This window comes from Nipponia nippon, unplaced genomic scaffold, assembly GCF_047370975.1.
Source record: "Nipponia nippon isolate SJK-2023a ecotype South Korea unplaced genomic scaffold, ASM4737097v1 scaffold_1, whole genome shotgun sequence".
Lineage (NCBI taxonomy): Eukaryota > Metazoa > Chordata > Aves > Pelecaniformes > Threskiornithidae > Nipponia > Nipponia nippon.
The window spans coordinates 38,487,159-38,505,403 of NW_028262290.1; the positions used below are offsets into that span (position 1 = coordinate 38,487,159).

The 18,245-nt window shown below is 38.5% G+C and overlaps 1 protein-coding gene across 7 annotated transcripts in view; it reads left to right on the forward strand.

Annotated features, from left to right (window-relative positions):
• The window catches only part of PDE7A (phosphodiesterase 7A), a 76,276-nt gene extending 60,954 nt beyond the window's left edge, over positions 1–15,322 (forward strand). For 6 of the 7 annotated variants that reach the window (XM_087752243.1, XM_087752251.1, XM_087752284.1 and 3 more), the window contains 9 exons: positions 1,507–1,570; positions 3,919–4,014; positions 7,130–7,230; positions 9,148–9,279; positions 9,567–9,658; positions 10,294–10,438; positions 11,306–11,402; positions 12,419–12,499; positions 14,371–15,322. In XM_087752243.1, the coding sequence (XP_087608369.1) occupies positions 1,507–1,570; positions 3,919–4,014; positions 7,130–7,230; positions 9,148–9,279; positions 9,567–9,658; positions 10,294–10,438; positions 11,306–11,402; positions 12,419–12,499; positions 14,371–14,582 (1,020 nt within the window). In that variant the 3' untranslated portion in view covers positions 14,583–15,322. The remainder of the gene's footprint in view (positions 1–1,506; positions 1,571–3,918; positions 4,015–7,129; positions 7,231–9,147; positions 9,280–9,566; positions 9,659–10,293; positions 10,439–11,305; positions 11,403–12,418; positions 12,500–14,370) is intronic. The other variant, XM_087752266.1, reaches the window with a different exon arrangement.
• Positions 15,323–18,245: the final 2,923 nt, after the last annotated feature.

The following is an 18,245-nucleotide window of genomic DNA, read 5'->3' on the forward strand; positions in this document are numbered from 1 at the left end:
TCTTAATAAAGTCTAGCCAAAATTACCTGGTTTTTAACAAACTCCTTCACCTCCCACAAGTTTACTGGGATGATTTTTAAAGCTTATATGGCTAGCAGTTTTTTTAATAACTGCAGTGAATGGAGGATGCACTGTAATAACTGAAGAAAAAGTGAAGAAAGAAAAATGTAACTATTTAAGAAATTTAATGGAGCAATTTGGACAAGTATTACCCCCCCCTTTACTTTTTAGTCTAAGCTTATTACTGAACATCTGGAAAAGTGACTAGCTACTACTGAAGACTCAATAAAATGCATAAATGGATTTATCAGAAGATTATTATGCCAAACTGACTTTTTCTTTGGTAGGCAATTCTTCTAGAAAAGAAAAGTGTGATAGCTCTAATATGCCTGCGCTGCTGTAAAGCATACTGAGAAGACAGGCAGTACTAGAAGAATAGTTAGTTGGATGAAGGGCTCGTGAACTGGGGACAGAGGATGGATAGAGCTGAAGAGGAATGAGCAGGCAAAGTTTACAGGTTATTCAGGATCCCAAAGGCTGTGTCATCTTCATGGCTGTGTGTAAAGCTTCTTGTTCGTCACCTTGACACAGAAAAGGAGTACACTTACAATGCATCGTATCCGTGTGGCATGTAATCAGGCTGCAGTGTAGGAAGAACCTGATAACCTGGAGGATGGATTTAAAAAAATGTACATTTAATTAAACAGCGGAAAGATCTTGTTAATGCTGTTTGTTTCTTCTGGCAGCTGAGTTTTAGTGGCTGGTGGAGAAAAGCTAGAACATAGTAATTGGATCATGAAACAGCTCTACCAGTCTAATGAGAATAGGAGAAGGCAAGTATCCATTGTAAAATGTGCTGGGCAGGTATTTCTGATAGAGATAGGGGAAGCAAGGATTGTGACTGCTGAACTCTGGTGAGGCCTCGAGTGCTGTTTGCTGTTCTCGTTCATCCCTCTTGCTGGAAGAACAGGTCATGTGGAGCAGCTGTGAAGAAGTGCTAGTTCAGTGAGGTGGAAAGTCAAAAGCTAGTTTCTTAAAAAAAAAAGCTTGGCTCATGTCTAGTAAAGCATCTAGATATTGTTTCTCTTCTGTAAACAACAAGGGAAAGAGAGAAACCAAGGTGAAGGACTACACAGAGATTAACTAGTAGCTCATTGCAAAAATTAAAAGTGGAAGAAGTCTGAACACAGAGTTATTCTGTCATACTGTTTCTGTTAACCTAATTGTTTTAAATTTTATTTCTTTTAAGAAATTGACTAAAGGGTGAAGGGAAAATCTCAAGCCAGTACTGCCAAGATACTTCTTGTATTTCAGTTTTTCAATTTGCAACATGTATTTTAAAGTTTTCCAGTTACCAGACAAATTTAATTATTATTTTAATGCTATTTTTTGTATATAGAAATCCTAACACTTGCATCAGTCTCTGAAATCTTAAATACTCCTCTGGGCTACGGGAGGATAGGCATATACTGAGAAAAAAGTGATAGCTTTTGTGTTTTCTTTCAGTGTATGCTGGAGAAGGTTGGAAATTGGAATTTTGATATTTTTCTTTTTGATAGACTGACAAATGGTGAGTTTACTTTTGCTATTTCATTTCTGTTTTATCTCTTAGCATAACTTAACTATTGCTCTTATGTTGTGGTATGTGATTGCTTGTTCACTAAAAAGCACAAATTTCATCAGGTAGTACTTTTTGATTTAATAGTCTTTAATCTAAATCCTAGTTTGCCTGGTCACTCTGTTAAAATACTGTTACTGTCAGTACTGATGATAATCACTGATTTGCAGAAGAGGCCCTTCTTATACTTTGTAGGTTGCTGTTTTCTCGTAGTAATTTGAAGTAGTAATTTGATATAAATTAACAATAATTTTTCTAATTTAGTCTTTTTTTTTAATTATGGAATGCTGGTAATTTATATGGTTGTGTCCAAAAAGTCATTGATATTGAACAAGTATTTTTCTGATAAATTTAATGTTAGATAGAATAGCTCTGTTACTTTACAGTACAATAAGAAGGCATGTTGGTATGAATGCATTATAATTAGGACATATAATAGAATACCTAGAGAATTAGGAGTTGAGCAGACAGAAGCTGCGGTATGCATAGCTTGCACAAAATACAAAAAGGAAGAAAATATTATAGTTAGGTTAGCACACCCATTACGAATAGCAGTAGGAACTACAGAAGTAGTTGGTTAAAAAATATCAAATACAGTATTGTTTAAGTTCTGGACAGACAGTTGAGAGATCTGTAGATGTGCTGGAAAGGAGGAGGGAGGGCTGCTGCAGTGGGTACGGTGTAGTTTTGTATTATAATCACAGCAATGGAAGCTGAGTTTTGAATAGAATGAAAGGAGAAGATGAGCGAGTCCAGCATCATGGCAATGTTTGTGCCAGTCTGGGAAGTGAATGGAGGGCAGCTCTTGCAAGTTTTACATCAGTCGAATAGAGTTGGTAGCAGAGATGCAGTTAGAGCATCTAAAGTTGGCGGAAAGAAACAGAAATGAAGTTCAGAAAGGAAAACAGGGCACCAAAAGATAATTTTCTCTCCTGTTTTGTTGAAGGAATGCTTGGCTTAGTCTAGTGTAAAAGTAGTATCCTCACAGTTTGATTTAATACAGGACCAGATATAAAAAATGAAAACAGTGAGGATTTTTATGAATATAATGTTTGTATACATCGATAAACTTGAGACTAGTTAACAATGGAAAAAAGCTATGTGTGCAAGTTAACTTGTTTGCAAGCATAGCTTATATCAGATTAGTTTATCAGATGGGAATAATCTGAAATCATCCTTTTTATATGAGACCTTCTCTACCTTTTAAATATGCTTTTTTTCCAAATACATTTTTGATACTACCAGTACAGTTTCTATTGTGGAAGCCTTTCTATACCATCCTCTTTGCATCCTAATTTAGTCATTTTAGGAGGACATTTTGAACAGGCAGTCTTGTTCTTGAAAGTTTGCAAGGGGAGAACGCTGTATATAAAACTCTGCTTGATGAACAACCCTGGACGAGCCTGTAAGAAACAAGCTACTCAGTAAATGTTGTTCAAAGAATTGTGTATCTTATTGTGAGAAAGTGGTGTGCACATGCACGTACTTCAAGCCTAGTAGTAAGCTCGATTTAGCAAAAATTTTTGGCCTTTTGTATCTCAGTTTCTGTCTGTGCTAGGTTAGTTCCCACTAAATGAAGATTGTCAGTGTACCAAAAGTGAGTTATCTGCTGCTACATACTGTTTGCAGAGTAAATAAGCAAGCTACTTCAAGTAAACATTTGCAAGCTATTTCTCTGTCTCTTACAGTTTTACTTGTTTTACCACTGCAAGTGATTGTAGTATTATAGCTATGAGTAGGTGAGGTATATTGTAAGCTTGTTAATAGTATAAATTTCCAAGAGAAACTTCAAACTTTTTCTTTGGGTTCTTGGTGAAATAAGGAATAGTTTAGCAAAATACATGATGAAAATGAGAGATACCATATGTACTATGTACACTAATTGATAGTGTTGGTTAGCTTTTTCCTTCGCCTGGTTATTTTTGTATTCAGTTTTAAACTGTATGTCTGTTTATAAGAATCATGATGCAACGTACCACAAAGTTGAATACCGTTGTAACAGGTTTGTACGTTCAAACCTGTTGCTTTTTTTAATGTTCAGTAACGTTTTCCTCTTATCAGTTGACAGTGGACAATTGGTGAATGTATTATAATTATGCACAAACACTGGTGATTACTAGAGGAGATAGCTAATGGAATCTTGTCATGCAGTAGGATTTAAGTATTTTATCATAAATTGGTGTAGAGAAATTTGCTTGTATAATTTTTGTGACCAATTTGTTTGAAATAATACATTTCTTATGAAAGAGTCACTGATTTCATGGCTTCCAATGAATTTAGTATTTTCATCTTATTTTTAGGAAACAGTCTAGTCAGCTTAACCTTTCATCTGTTTAATCTTCATGGACTAATTGAACACTTCCAGTTAGATACGATGAAACTTCGTAGATTTTTGGGTAAATACAGCTTTTTATTATGATGAATATTGCTGTTTATCCGCATTTTTATACCTTAACTGAAGTGCTGGTTATAGTTTAGCAATAAGGGTTGAAGAGTACTGATGCAGTCCAGATTGTGCAGTGATTTAGATTATATTGATTGAGACAATCTCTCAAAGTTTCTATGAGTATAGAAATCTCCATGTTAAATCCAAGCAAGTATTACCAAGTTCAGTAGTTTTGTAGCAGATGCTGTATTGTATTTATTAAATCTAAATAATCAGGAATATATGTGACATTGTGTGACATTTTTATTGGGAAAGGCTCAACAGTTCCTTTCTTTGTTTTGATTTTCAGTTCTCTTTTAATCTTAATTTCTGAAGTTCGTGAAATAGTTTCCTAACTGTATTGAACATGCCAGCTTGGCCATATTTAATGGTGCCAATTTGATGCTCTCTTGCTTACTCAGACTCTCCTACAAATAAGCACTGTACTGTGTGGGCATACTTTCTCAACAGACAGAGCACAAGACAATTTTACTCAAATGTTTGGGTCTGTGGCAATGGAATGTTCCAACAGAAATAATTGTAAATACGATGTAGAATACTCAAACCAAGTGCTACTTTCACTTGACAGCTGGAAGAGCTGGCTTTCTGCATCCCCATACCATAGACACAGACGTTGGTGTGTGACTTCCTTCCTTTGGTTCTTCTGTGACAGTACCTTTTGTTTCATTTTGTGAAGTGGGCTGCCTTTTTTTAAACTAAGCAGGAGAAACAAGTTTCTGGTCCCTTTTAGCAGGCTTTCACAGTTTCATAGAAAACAATTTTGTGGTCACAAAGCTTGTCATTTAACAGAGGCGAAATCACATTTGGAAGGCTTTTCTCCCCTTTCAAATAAGGGAATGTTTTTGTTTTCATCATTTAGTTCTCTTTCAGCTTTAAAAAAAATCAGTTCTGTCTTGCATTTCATGTTGTTTTAAAGTGGACTCAATTCCTTCCAGTTTCAAAAAAGTAGATCAGTTGACCTTGAGGACTTACATATTGGAATGTGAAGAAAATGATTATAGAAATCTGGTCTTAGGCTACTCAGGTTGTAACTGAGTGTGTTTTGTCTTTCTCATCTTGCTCATTTCCTGGTTATCTGAGATTTAGCAAAAGACAGTAGTTGAAATGAAAAACCAGTTAGGAATGACTTGGTTAGTTAAATGGTTATCAAAAGACAACAATAGTCTTAACTACATATATCTACTCAAAGCCATAAGTCACTAAAATGAGATTAGACTTGCAAGAAGGCAAATTTTATTCTAGCTTTGAAATTCACCGCTTTCCCTTTTTCATTGATGCCTTCTACTTAATAGCAGTAATAAAACATTTCTGTCCTAGCCCATCTGTCCGATCAAGGAACATTTCCTCCAAATACAGCTTCCTAGCATGAACCCAATTTAGTCTTTTCTTTTGCTGCCTCTCATACCCTAGTCCAAAGTAATCTGAAGATCAAATTCCAGAAGGCTAGACAGCTCAAGTGGTCCATAGTGCCACACAAAATTCACTGTATTTGAGAACTTACTGGAATCTTTTTAAGAAGAGAAATCTGATTTTAGTCCTCAGTAGGATCTCAACGTTTTATTTTTGTGTATATATATATCACATGTGTATGTGTGTATGTATGTGTATGTTTGTTTGTTTGTACATATACACAGTCTTTCTGTGATTTCCGAAGGTTACTTAGAGATCTGTTGTCTCCTACTGTGTGTTTTCAAGTTCTTCTTCCAGACCCGAACAGGGGGAGAGAAAATCCAAAGTACTGTATTCCTGGAAACATAGGATTGTTGTGCCATTCTAGTTCTGGCAAACGGTGATCAAAATACTGTCCTAGGTCTGCTCTATTAAAATAAATAAGTTAAGGAAATTGTAGACTTCAGGTAGTTGGACCAGCCTATAAAGCCACAAAAAATTGAGGAGTAAGCCAAGGACATCCTCATTCACGCACTGGATCTGAGAAACAGGTGAAAGGGAGTTCTATTGCAGGTTAATAAGAGTCCAAAGATGCTTATTTTCGTTATTTTCCATATGAGGTGTCAACTATGCATTGAGTACTATTGAGATGACACGATGGTTACAGTATTTTCACTTTTCATGAGCCGCAGCACTTCACAAATACCATGGCAGTAATGCTCTAACATTGCAGTCACAATTACATGGAGGGTACTGGCTTGTAAACTGAGTAGGAAAAGAGGTTGTTTGAATGGGACTGACGGACCGTAGTCAGCCAGGAAAACGTTCTTTGAAGGCTTGCTTGAAAGAGCTAATGTGTCATATCAGGCAAAACTTTAGAATACAGTTTGATTGGTGTGCTTCAGATCTTCTCCCCCTCCATCCTCTTTAACATTATAGTTGTTTTACTCTACGTACTCAAGCTAATGTGGATGTCCTTTAAAGTATTCTACCTATGAAGTTAAAGACAGCCAGGAAGGTGGAGGAAAGAGGAGGAAAGCAAGGAAGAAGTTAAATAGGGAATATTAAATCTAGGAGTGGTTAGTCAGACCATCATCTAAATGAGATTCTTTTCTAAATTGCGTATAGGGTTAAATTTGCCTGAGTACAAGTATGAGAAGACGCCTAAACTATGTAGAGGTGGCTTCCCATGACCACTCTCCTGAAGGGGAAAGAAAAGCACTTCATATGACAGGAAAGCAGTGCCTAATTCCTCTGATCCTGTCTGTTTTCAAGGCATGATATGAAGTCAACCCGATGCTTTGGTAAATAGTATCATCTTCATTTTGTATTGCAGGTTGCCTCAACATTCACACAGGCTAGATTATCAAAGGGAGCCTTTCCTAGGAAGTTCTCAAAGTCAAAGTATCTCAGATTATATATTGATTTCAAGTTGTTTAATTTTTGCTCTGAGATGACTTTACACGTAGTTGATTTCCTTTAGAAAATATTGTTTCTTCACATAAAAATCTTTTATACCTGGGTCTTGGTTCCACTGACGATTTATTGACTTTGACACTTTTATGTGTATGTAACTTGTGATATTGCATATTTCTGTGCCTAACAAGGACATACAAAATGGTACTTGAAAAAATTGCTATTTTATTTAAATTTGGATATTTGTTATTTTCCTGCAGTTATGGTTCAAGAAGATTATCACAGTCAAAACCCTTATCATAATGCAGTTCATGCTGCTGATGTGACTCAGGCCATGCACTGTTACTTAAAAGAGCCCAAGGTAAGGAAGCGTTCTCACTTTTCCATCACATGTACATACAGAAATACATGTATTTGTGTGTGTGCATATAACTGGATTGTGTGCACACATATATACATATATGTGTATATGCACACACTTTTTATTAAAAACAAACAAACAAACCCCAAAACCCAACAAAAAATGCTTTTTGAACACAAAGAGGCGAGGGAGGAATCTCCATGTTGCTGAGGCTGTGGGTTCACACTTACCAGTATGCTTTTCTTTTTTCCCTCTTCTGAGCTGGCATTGTCTTTTGTGTGACTTCATGTTGAACCAGAGTAGGGAATTGATTAAGATTGCAGCTGTTGAACATAGCGCTGTGCCCCATGACATTTACATAGAATCGCAGCCTGAGTCAGAGCTGGCAATAATAAACTTGTGTATTCATGGTTTGAAGTGGTTTGGTTTGGTGGGGTTTTTTTGGAGGGTTTTTTGGTGGTTTTTTTTTTTTCCTCCAGAAACTACTGTTGCCCTTGCTTTGCTCGTCTTTGACGTTAATGAATAGCATGCTTCTGCTAGAGCCACCTTATAGCAAGACATCAGTAGTTCTCTTTGGCCTTTCTTTCTAAAAAGGGGCAGTGTGACAGACCTTAAAGAGCTGAGCTAGTTGAGTGTTTGTTTCTTATTACTTGGACTGCTGGCAGTCTGCTGTAAGTGATGCTTCAGAAAATTTCAGGGCTAAATCCTGTCCTTCTGTATTAAATTGAAAACTGTAGTGCTCTCTAGCCAGGTGAGAAGTTGTCTACCTTGATGCAGGTTATCACCAATCTGGTATTCTCTTGAGCAGCACAGCTCTTCATTCTGCTTCCGAGGTAAAAGCAAGTAAGTTCTGGCTCCATGGGTGGTTTTCAGAGGCTCTTTGCCCACTCCTCCAACTCAGTTTCTCAGTGCTGCTCTCAGATCAATGGTCGGTGCAGTGAGCCAAATCAGAGCTGATACATGATGAGCTTTTTTTATGGCATGCAGTTTGGAAGCTCTGAGCATTTTTTATTTAATACTCGTGATGGAAATTTTGTAATGCTTCGGGTACAAGTATAGACTTTGTATTTTTAGTAACATATACAGCTACTGGTTCTGTTGCACCAAAGTACATTATAAACATGTGAGGCATGATAGATGGCAAATGCAACACGGAATATAAACTTCTGTCCTCGCAGGGTGTTTACTGCATTTCACTTTTGCGCAGGCAGAACTATTCCCTCTGTTTTAATGCAAGCCAGACTTTATTACTGAGTTTAACTCAGAGACCTCCCAAACAGAAGTAGTAACAGCTATGAACAGTGAAAATAAGTCCATGCAGTTTCACGCCGAGTTAATCGGCATGCACATACTTCTTGAAAATACTTATTTTTGGCAGACTTTCCTCCTTCGGTTCTTTTCCTGGTAGAGTTTGAAATATAATTTTGTGTAAGAGTAGAAATCCATTCTGAACAGTTCTAAAGTCTTCCAGAGCATTAGTTTCTTCATTTTAAGATGAAAGGTTTTTATGGTTTTTAAAATATACCCTGTATTTAAAGCAGAATTGACACATACAGACAGACTTGGTAAATGAGATGGAGAGCTAAATTTAAGAATTTGCTGCTTTTGCAGGATCTGGTTAGGAATAGTACTTCATTACCAGCCAGAAAGTAGCATTTTCTATGCCAGCATTTTTTAAGACTCAACCTTCCCATTCAGAAAGAAGAATGCTTAAACCATTGTTGAGATTTTGTGGCTTTTTGGGGGGAAACACTGTGAAAAGTCAGTGGAATATTAGTTCTACATATTCAAATTTTCTCTGAGTTTCTATTGGCATTTAATCACTAAAAAAAGAAAAAAAAAACGTGACACCCATGGACTTTTTCTAAGGGCATGCTTGCATTGCTAACAATTACATTTGTTGTTATTATCTTACAGCTTTCCAAATCTTTAACTCCATGGGATGTTCTGCTCAGTTTAATAGCAGCTGCCACACATGACTTGGATCACCCAGGCGTTAACCAACCTTTCCTAATTAAAACAAACCATTACTTAGCAACTTTATATAAGGTAAGGACAAAATTGGGTTTTTGTAAAAACCAAGTTTGGAGAACGCCTGCGGAGTACAGAAGAGGAGTATAAATTGTGATGTGTTTAGCTGGGGGTAGGTTTGAATCAGGACGTTGTTTCCGTGTCACTGGGATAAAAAAAAATTGCAAGCTAACAAAAGTATTCAGGAAGAGAAAAATACCACCCCCAAAACCCAACGAAACTGTCTGGTACCACTCTTAGTATATAGCTCTTTAGTGTAAGAAAAAGTCATTGATTGATACATATAATATCCTTCTCATTCGCAGAATACCTCAGTATTGGAGAACCATCACTGGAGATCAGCAGTGGGGTTGCTGAGAGAGTCAGGTTTATTTGCACATATGTCATTAGAAAACAGGTATGTTTATACAAAATAGCGTAGATTAGTTTAAGATGTAAGTAAGCTGTCACTTAAGTAAGACAGCCTTGCAAAAAAAGCTAAATTATTGCATGGCAGTTCCGAATACAAAACGTAGATTGTGGTCTATTTTAAGAATTCCCAGATACCATGCTGTTGGAGTAGAGCAGTTCATGGTGCAATGTGATATTCAGAAAATAAAATTTACTGCGAGCACACTGAAGAAGTGTATTCATATAGTCGAGCACCTGTTTAGATTAAACTTGGCAGCCTTTTCTCATTCTGCCACCACAACTGCAGTTTAAAATAGAACCTCTTCACCTACTTTAGCAAGAAATAAGCTTTAAACAATTAGTTTGTGCATTTTTAAGGAAAAAAAAAAAAAGGCGGGGGGGGGAACCACCTAAAAATTGTTTTAGTCTTCCTGAAAGCTGCCAATGAAACATCCTAATATTTCTATGGATGTTGTAGGATTTTTTTAGAGGGGGGAAAATAAAAAAAAATCCAGCAGTTCAGTGAAAATGCTGATTATAAAGCTTGTATTTGTATAATAATATGATAAAAAGACATGTAAATCTAGTGATGGCTGTTCTTAATTGTTACGCTTTTTGAATATTTGGTATCACTAATTTCAGGCAGCTGATGGAAAGCCAGATAGGTGATCTCATTCTTGCCACAGACATCAGTCAGCAAAATGAGTATCTGTCCATGTTTCGATCCCATTTGGATAGAGGAGACCTATGTTTAGAGAATGCGAACCATCGTCACTTCATTTTACAGGTGATATTTTTGGTAACATTTTTGAAAACATCATTTTAGCATCAACAATAATTTACTTAAAATGTTAAATACTACTTCTTCCAGACCAGCTCCTACTTTCAAAGTGAAGTATAAATATCTTTTAGTCATTTTGTTTCATTACAAAAAGGTTGTTCCCTCCACTTCAGTCTTCCCCCTCCTCCCAGCACTTCTCCCAAGTGATGTTGTGTGTTGGTAAGACTGATAGCTTAGAGCTGCTAAACCAAGGAGAGTTGTGTTACCAAGACAAGGTTTAGTTCTTCTGATGACTCCAGTGCAGTCTCAGAACTGTGAAAAGCTTTGTCAGAACCTATTTCAGGAAAGGAAAGCACTATTGTTGTGAATCAGTTTGCAGCTGTGCTAGAGAGAGGTTTAGCAAGCTTTAAAAACAAAAGATTTGAGAGTCGTCTTTAGGTTTATGGAAATTTTTATTTTTAGGTTCATATTGTGGGCTATAAAAGAAACTGGACAAAGAGAGAAGTTCAGTCCTGTGCAAAACATTATTAAAAATGTGAACTTTAGAGCCAGACATGCAAAAGACTGCTTACTTTGATGTTTCTTTTTCTGAATTTATTGTTGTCTCCTGTACTAGTGAATATACTAAACATAGTGCCCCGAAATACTTTGACTTGACTGAATTTTCATATTACTCAGAGATGATCATGAGATCTGATAGTTCCCTGAGCATTTTCTAAGTATGATTACAGAACATAACTTTAGAGAGAAGCACAAATGGTAGGTAGGTTTGTTATTCACAAAACTTAAAATAATCTGCTGTCAGGAAATAAATAATTACAGTTGCTTCTGTTGGAGGGAGAGGTGATCTAACACTGTATCTTAACTTACTAGATGGCTTTGAAGTGTGCTGATATTTGTAATCCGTGTCGGACGTGGGAGCTGAGTAAGCAGTGGAGTGAAAAAGTAACAGAGGAGTTCTTCCATCAAGGCAAGTAAGAGTAGAAGTATCTGTTGGTACATAATGTATTTGTGGAAAGAACGACTATGAGTCATAGCTGCTTGCAAATAAAGGGACTTATATTTAGGACTAATAGAGATTTACAGTACATTATGGGATTTTTTTACTTTCATGGGTTGTACTTGTTGCAAAGACCCAACGAACAATCTGCTTGGAATCTGAATCTAGAATGGCTGGTTCAATAGATCCTCCAGCCTGAAAGGCGCTTCAGGTGAAAGATTATGCCCACTTTACATTTACCTAGAGGTTTCAGTAAGTTATGAATTATATTCATTAAGTATCTTCAATATTTAAACTTTGGCTGTGAGGCCTGTTGGTAAGCAGGTAAGAGCTGGGGAGGATATTTTTAGTTACCATAGAGTTAAGGCTACTTACTTATGTAAGCAGATAATAAAGCTTTTTATTGACAAATGGAGTGAATTGTCTCCATTATTGTTAAATTGTTTTAATAATAAAATAAAGTGTGCTTCTCCCTTCTTCAGGCTAGTCTAGCTGACTTGAGACATGCTAATTTGTGCATGGATACGATAAATGGGGAACAAACTGTTTTATTTGGTGCTAATCATGTGAAGCTTATTCTTGGATCAAGGTGGTGGGGAAGCAGAACAACAAATTGCCTTCGGTGAGAAATTTCTGAAGGCTAAGCTATTCTCTTCCATGTTGTTAAGGGGGGATCTTCATTTGTCATTTCTACAGCAGTCTAGGAGGTTTTGCAAGGAAGTGTGTTAATCCTTCAGGAAACCTGTCATTTGATGGTTTTTTTTCTTTAATTATGGTTTGCTGAAAAATAGAGTACTGTTAGTCTCACTGACAGACCTACTTGGGTTTTTTTGGGAGATGGGGGAGGGAAGTAAATGCATTCAGCCTGCTGGAAGATACCATCCTTGTTAACCAACTTGCACAACTCACTTCTACCAGTGTTTGATGGTTCCGTTTGGGTCTGGACTTGATGACTTCATGGTTGTATTTTACTTTTATTTCTTTAGGAGATATTGAAAAAAAGTATCACTTGGGTGTGAGCCCGCTTTGTGACCGACAGACAGAAACTATTGCCAACATCCAGATTGGTAACTGCAGTTCAATTTATTTTAGTAGATTTCTTTCAGGATGCAATTTGAAAAAAGTGCCTTTTAGATACATTTCCTGGAGGTTATACGTGCTCTTGTGTGTGTGTGTGCAGCAGCACTTTGTTCCAAAGAGCAATTTTTTTCAATTCGATATACCTTTCTCCCTTGAATGGAGCATTTACAAAAGGTGCTGTGCTGACAGTGCTGGAGACCGAAGCCCCTGTGTTTTCTCACAGAGCAGGCGCAGCATGGGAAGCCGCTGTCTGACTTCCCCTGCGCTGCTGCCCGGGACTTTCCTCCTCTGAAGCGGCCACTGTGGCAAGAGGAGGAGCGTTCATTCCCTTGTCCATGCAGCCTCCGGTGCCTTTCGCAGCGAGGTTGCCACAACAGGCTGCCAGCTCGCGGGGTTTAGCTCTCGGGAACGTTAGCATTCCTTTTAAATGCAGCTGTAAAAAGGGTGGTGGGCAGATATTTGGTGGAGAACCATGAATGGCCATTGTGTTATTTTTTTGCTAACTCGAGTTGAATTTAAAATAGCAAAAGGACTGACTTTTTTATAATTTTTTTTTTAATAAAGTTGTTCATGTAGATTGAACGGGACTCAATTAAAAACGTAGTAAAGAAAAGAATCAAATTAACAAACATAATATGAATTAGCACTTGAAATTAGAGACAAAAACCTGATCTGCTCAATCAGCTGCACTGTTTTGATTTAGAATGTTAGAAAATCATATATTTCTGTAATTGACAGATTCAATTTTGATATTCTTACCATTGAATTTTTGGTTCATGGAAAGACACTATAAATAAGTGCACATGCGCATACACACACACATGTATACAAATGTTTGTATGTTGATGTTCTGTGGCCTTTTGTTTTAAATATTTTCTGATTTGTATTTTTCAGTATTTTTAACCCATAGACAATCTGAACTATATTGCACGGGGGGGGGGGCAGTCTTTTTACAATATTAAGCTGATTAATTTGTTATAAAATCTGTCTTTTAGAAATTTAGGTTTTCTAAAGTAGTGACTTAGTTGCTGATGTTTAGATTCTGCCCCCATGTTTTCCAATATTTTCCTTTATTTAGTCATTGTTGTTAAAGAAAGGAGGTTAATTAGTAATCCAATATAATCATAGAATCGTTCAGGTTGGAAAAGACCCTTAAGATCATCAAGTCCAACCGTTAACCTGTCACTGCCAAGTCCATCACTATACCATGTCCTCGAGCACCATGTCTATCTGTCCTTTAAATACCTCCAGGGATGGGGACTCAACCACTTCCCTGGGCAGCCTCTTCCAATGCCTGACTACCCTTTCAGTGAAGAAGTTTTTCCTAATATCCAACCTAAACCTCCCCTGGCGCAGCTTGAGGCCGTTTCCTCTTGTCCTGTCCCTTGTTACTTGGGAGAAGAGACTGACCCCCACCTCGCTACAACCTCCTTTCAGGTAGCTGTAGAGAGCAATAAGGTCTCCCCTCAGCCTCCTCTTCTCCAGACTAAACAACCCCAGCTCCCGCAGCCGCTCCTCATAAGACTTGTGCTCCAGACCCTTCACCAGCTTCGTTCCCCTCCTCTGGACACGCTCCAGCACCTCAATGTCCTTCTTGTAGTGAGGGGCCCAAAACTGAACCCAGTACTCGATAATGCTGTTCTTTTGACTGACCAGTAAAATCTTCTGCATTTTGAGAGATTATTTTGTAAAGGTGCCCTAAATATTGAAATGAATTTTTAAATGCACACTGGAGAAGAATACTCTGATGCATTGTTTAGTTTTTGTGACTAATTTAAAATATTTAGTTGGAGTGGGTTTTTCCCCCCCCCCTTTTTTTTTTTTTCACTTGGATATGTTTGTTTGCTTGCTTTCGAAGGTTTTATGACCTACTTAGTGGAGCCGCTGTTTGGGGAATGGGCCCGGTTTTCAAACACCAGGCTGTCGCAGACGATGCTTGGCCACTTGGGACTGAACAAGGCTAGCTGGAAGGGAGTGCAGAGGGAACAGTCTGGCAGCGGTGACGATGTTGACCCCGCTTTTGAGGAAATGGACTCAGACATATTACCTCAGGAACCTCGATTGTCCTGACCTCAATCTTCATGACAAAACTGCCTCTTCTCTTGGTATCTGCACGGTTGGATTAAAGGAGATATTTGCCTGCCCAAGGTTTTGGTAAAATGATGCCAGCATTATTTATTTCCAAGTTTTCCTTTGACACAGACCATTTGAACCAGAATTTTTTTAACCTGCAAGATCTGAACATAGAGCAATATGCACACGCCTCAGTTGGTTTTCGTTCGGAACCTTGAATATGCAAAGCACAGCAGTGACTGAGCCTTGAAGGAACAGTACGAAAGCTTCATTGTGCCACACGGTTTTGGTTTTTCAGTGAAATTTGGAATACGGTCTTCAAATCTAAGACTTGAGATGGATTGTTCCACTTTCTTGGAATTCAGCAAGACTTGCATAAATGTGTTCAAAGCATACCTTCCACTCAGTCCCTGTTTTAATACGGAAATGTGAAGTGCCCATCCTCTGCTGCCTCTGGCAAGACTTGATGTTTACAAACGTACTCTGAAAACTATCGGTTCTAGACTTAACCTTTGCGCATGGCTGTGAAGGAACCACTAACTTGGTTTTTTTGCTTTTTTAAAAGAAAAAGATCAAATCTGAGACTGCAGCTCTTGTTTCTTTGGATGCCAGAAAAGCCTCCCATTTGCCATAATTTCGTTTGTGCACTGGGAACTGAGCATTCGTCATAGAGCACAGCCAAGCTTTACTCCAGTGCTATATGGGAATGCAATTTTTTAACAGCGGAAAACACTTCTGAATTTGGGAAGGGAAGGGGTGGGGGGCTGGGGGTGGGGGGAAGCGTCCGAACTGCATTGCGATTCTGCAGTGGAAACATCGCATGTTGTTTCCGCTATTGTACACTTGAACTGCACATGCAAGAAAAAGGTGGAATGTCTAAACACCATAATCAGCTCAGGGTATTTGCCAATCTGAAATAAAGTGGGATGGGAAGCGTGTCCTTCAGAACAAGGGTACAAATGCCCCTTTCGCTGCAGCGTGTGTGTATGTGTGGGTGTGTGAGTATGTTTGGGGCGGGGGGGGGGGCGGCGGGCGGGAGGGTACCGGGAAGGGTTTGAACGGCAGCATTTTTATTTTTTTTTTTTTTAATTTATTCTTTTAGAATGTGACAATTTCATGAACAGCCACATTGGGGAGGAAACTGTAACAAATTGCTACAGATGCCTTAAACTATGCACAAAGCTAAGTGACCAAATTTGTTTTTGATTTGAAAAATAATAAAAAAAAGTGCATTGTTTACGTATTCCTCCCTCTACTGAAACATTACCCACTAATGGGTTTTTGATGGGAAAAGGAGAAGGTGTTTTTTAGGACAAAATTAAAGGACTAATTTTAAACTTAAAACATTCCATTTTTGTAATTTGTTTTACATTGTTTTAAGTACAGTAAGCACAACTGTAATCTAGTTTGAGAAACTGGTGCTTTCTTTTAGTTCATTTGTATTTCCCTGTTATTATTGTAAAAGACTGTTTATTAATTCTGTTTACAGTTTGTTGCAACAGCCATTTTGGGGAGACAGCTTCAGCGTAAAGCCATTTGTAAAGGCTTTGCCATATTCATTTTAATATGTGCCTGTTGCTGTTAACTTTTAATTAATAAAAAAAATCTTTTCACATTATGCTCCTGTACATTTTAAGTTACGTCCGAGTCCAGCATTATGGAAAGGTAGCTAAGGTTGCAGTCGGCTTTCACTGTAAAACTAAGCCAACTTTTGGATTTGAAATTACTAGTCCTCATATGCCAAAACTTACTGCCTCTCAGAGCTTGGCCTTTTACTGTTTGAAAAGCAAATCCTGATTTACCTGATTGTTTCCCTTCTAAAATTAAGTTGTTTATTATTCTTTCATGTTCCCTGAAGTAGTATCATTAATCTCAAAGTGGCCATGTTTAAAGAAATAAATTTATAATGAAACCCTTTTTTTGAACCTGCGTGAACTTCCTTCCTTTGCTGTCGGTGCAAGTTGTTGCTGTTGCCTGCCTTCAGGAGAGAAGGACCAGATGCGATACCGAGCCTTGGTTACAACCTGCGGTAACGGAAAAGCCTTATTCTAACCGGTCGCCTTTGAAAGGGCGATACTTGCCAGCGGTGGTCGGAGCTGCCAGGACAGAGGGGTAACTCGTGGCTCTGTGAGTAACTTACAACAGGGAGGCTGCAGCTGAGCGGCTTCCTTGCGGCCTGGGCAGATTCGTAGGGTCGAGTGTGGACAAGTATTGATTCCTCTTTGACGTTTTTGAATAAAGCCTATTCCGAGCCTGCAGCTATTTTCAAAGCAACCACTAAAATCAGTATCTGCTGATGTCTTCTGTGGCTGACTTTTTTTTTTTTTAAATTTGACTTGGCTTAAAGACAAGGCCTCAACAGCAATATAAATTTTGCTACTTGTTACAGGCTATTTATAAGCACATTTTAATATGCATTTTAATGAAAATTAAAACGAATGCATTTACAAATATGCATACAGTAATATTTCAATATAATATTTATAAACAACCCGTGATTCGTGAACTTTGTGCAATCTTGCTGTCAGCAAGATCGATCTGCTCTGATAGGAACCGGTGCAGCTGGTCAAGGTGTTAGAGTAAAACATGAGTAATTTTGTTCTGAGCCACCTTTCCTGGAAAGGGGCTTCTATCTTTTCCTGCAAGACTGCATTTTAGAAAGACTGGTTCTAGTTCCACCTATTAGTGTACGTGGAAGCTTCTGATATGTGACCAAATTTAAAAAAAAAAAAAAACCAACCACAAAAATTAATGCCTTTTCTTGAACATGCTCTCTAGAAATGCCTTCTAGACATCTACCTGGAACTTCAGCATTCCTACAGCGTAAATGTTGCGGGGAAAGCCGAGAGCGTACGCGTGCCAGGAGCGTACCTAACGCGCTACAACCGCCGAGCGCCAGTCAGCCCACCTTGAGTCCAGAAACGTGAGTGGGGGGGGGAGGCTGGGTCCCCACCGCGAACTGTTAAAGCAGCCCGTGGCTCTGCTCCCGCGGGGCCGCGGCGTTCGCTGACACAGGCAGGGATACAGGCAGGCCTCGGGTTGCGTCTACGGCCTCTGCCCAGCGTGCGGGAATGGCCTTAGTTTGAGAGCCTCTGCTCGAGACGTTCTGCGGGCAGCGGCACTGTGCGTGTAAAAGATTGCAAGTAGAAAGATACAAATTAAGGTACAGAACAGCATGAAATAAATGATTTGATGGCAGCTTTGTGATTTTTCTTTTCTTGTGCAGGTGACATTTCTTTTACCATAATTTTACATCACTAATAAGGCTTACCACATGTTGGTTTATTTCTGGGGTGCTGGATACCTGCACCTCACATCAGCAGTTCAAACTGTAAATGTTCACTGTGGCTTTTCCCCCTCCCGCATTTGAGCCTAGTTTAATAGGTCAAGTGATGTCCTGAATTTTACAGTTAATGTAACTCAGTCCAATTAAATAATGATTGCAAATGTCAGAGTTGAAATGAAGCAAGTTGAAACACAGGTTTGGTCTCTGAAAGAAGAGGAGGACTGCAGCAGAGGTTTTCTGGGCCAGCTCTTGGGAGGCTGTGGGCCGCTGGAAGGGGGGAGGTTGTGCCACACCAAGGGCCAGCGTACGAGAGCGTTAAACGATCACCGTCCTGCTGAGTCTGTGCTGAGGCATGGACTTCTCACTGGTTCCCC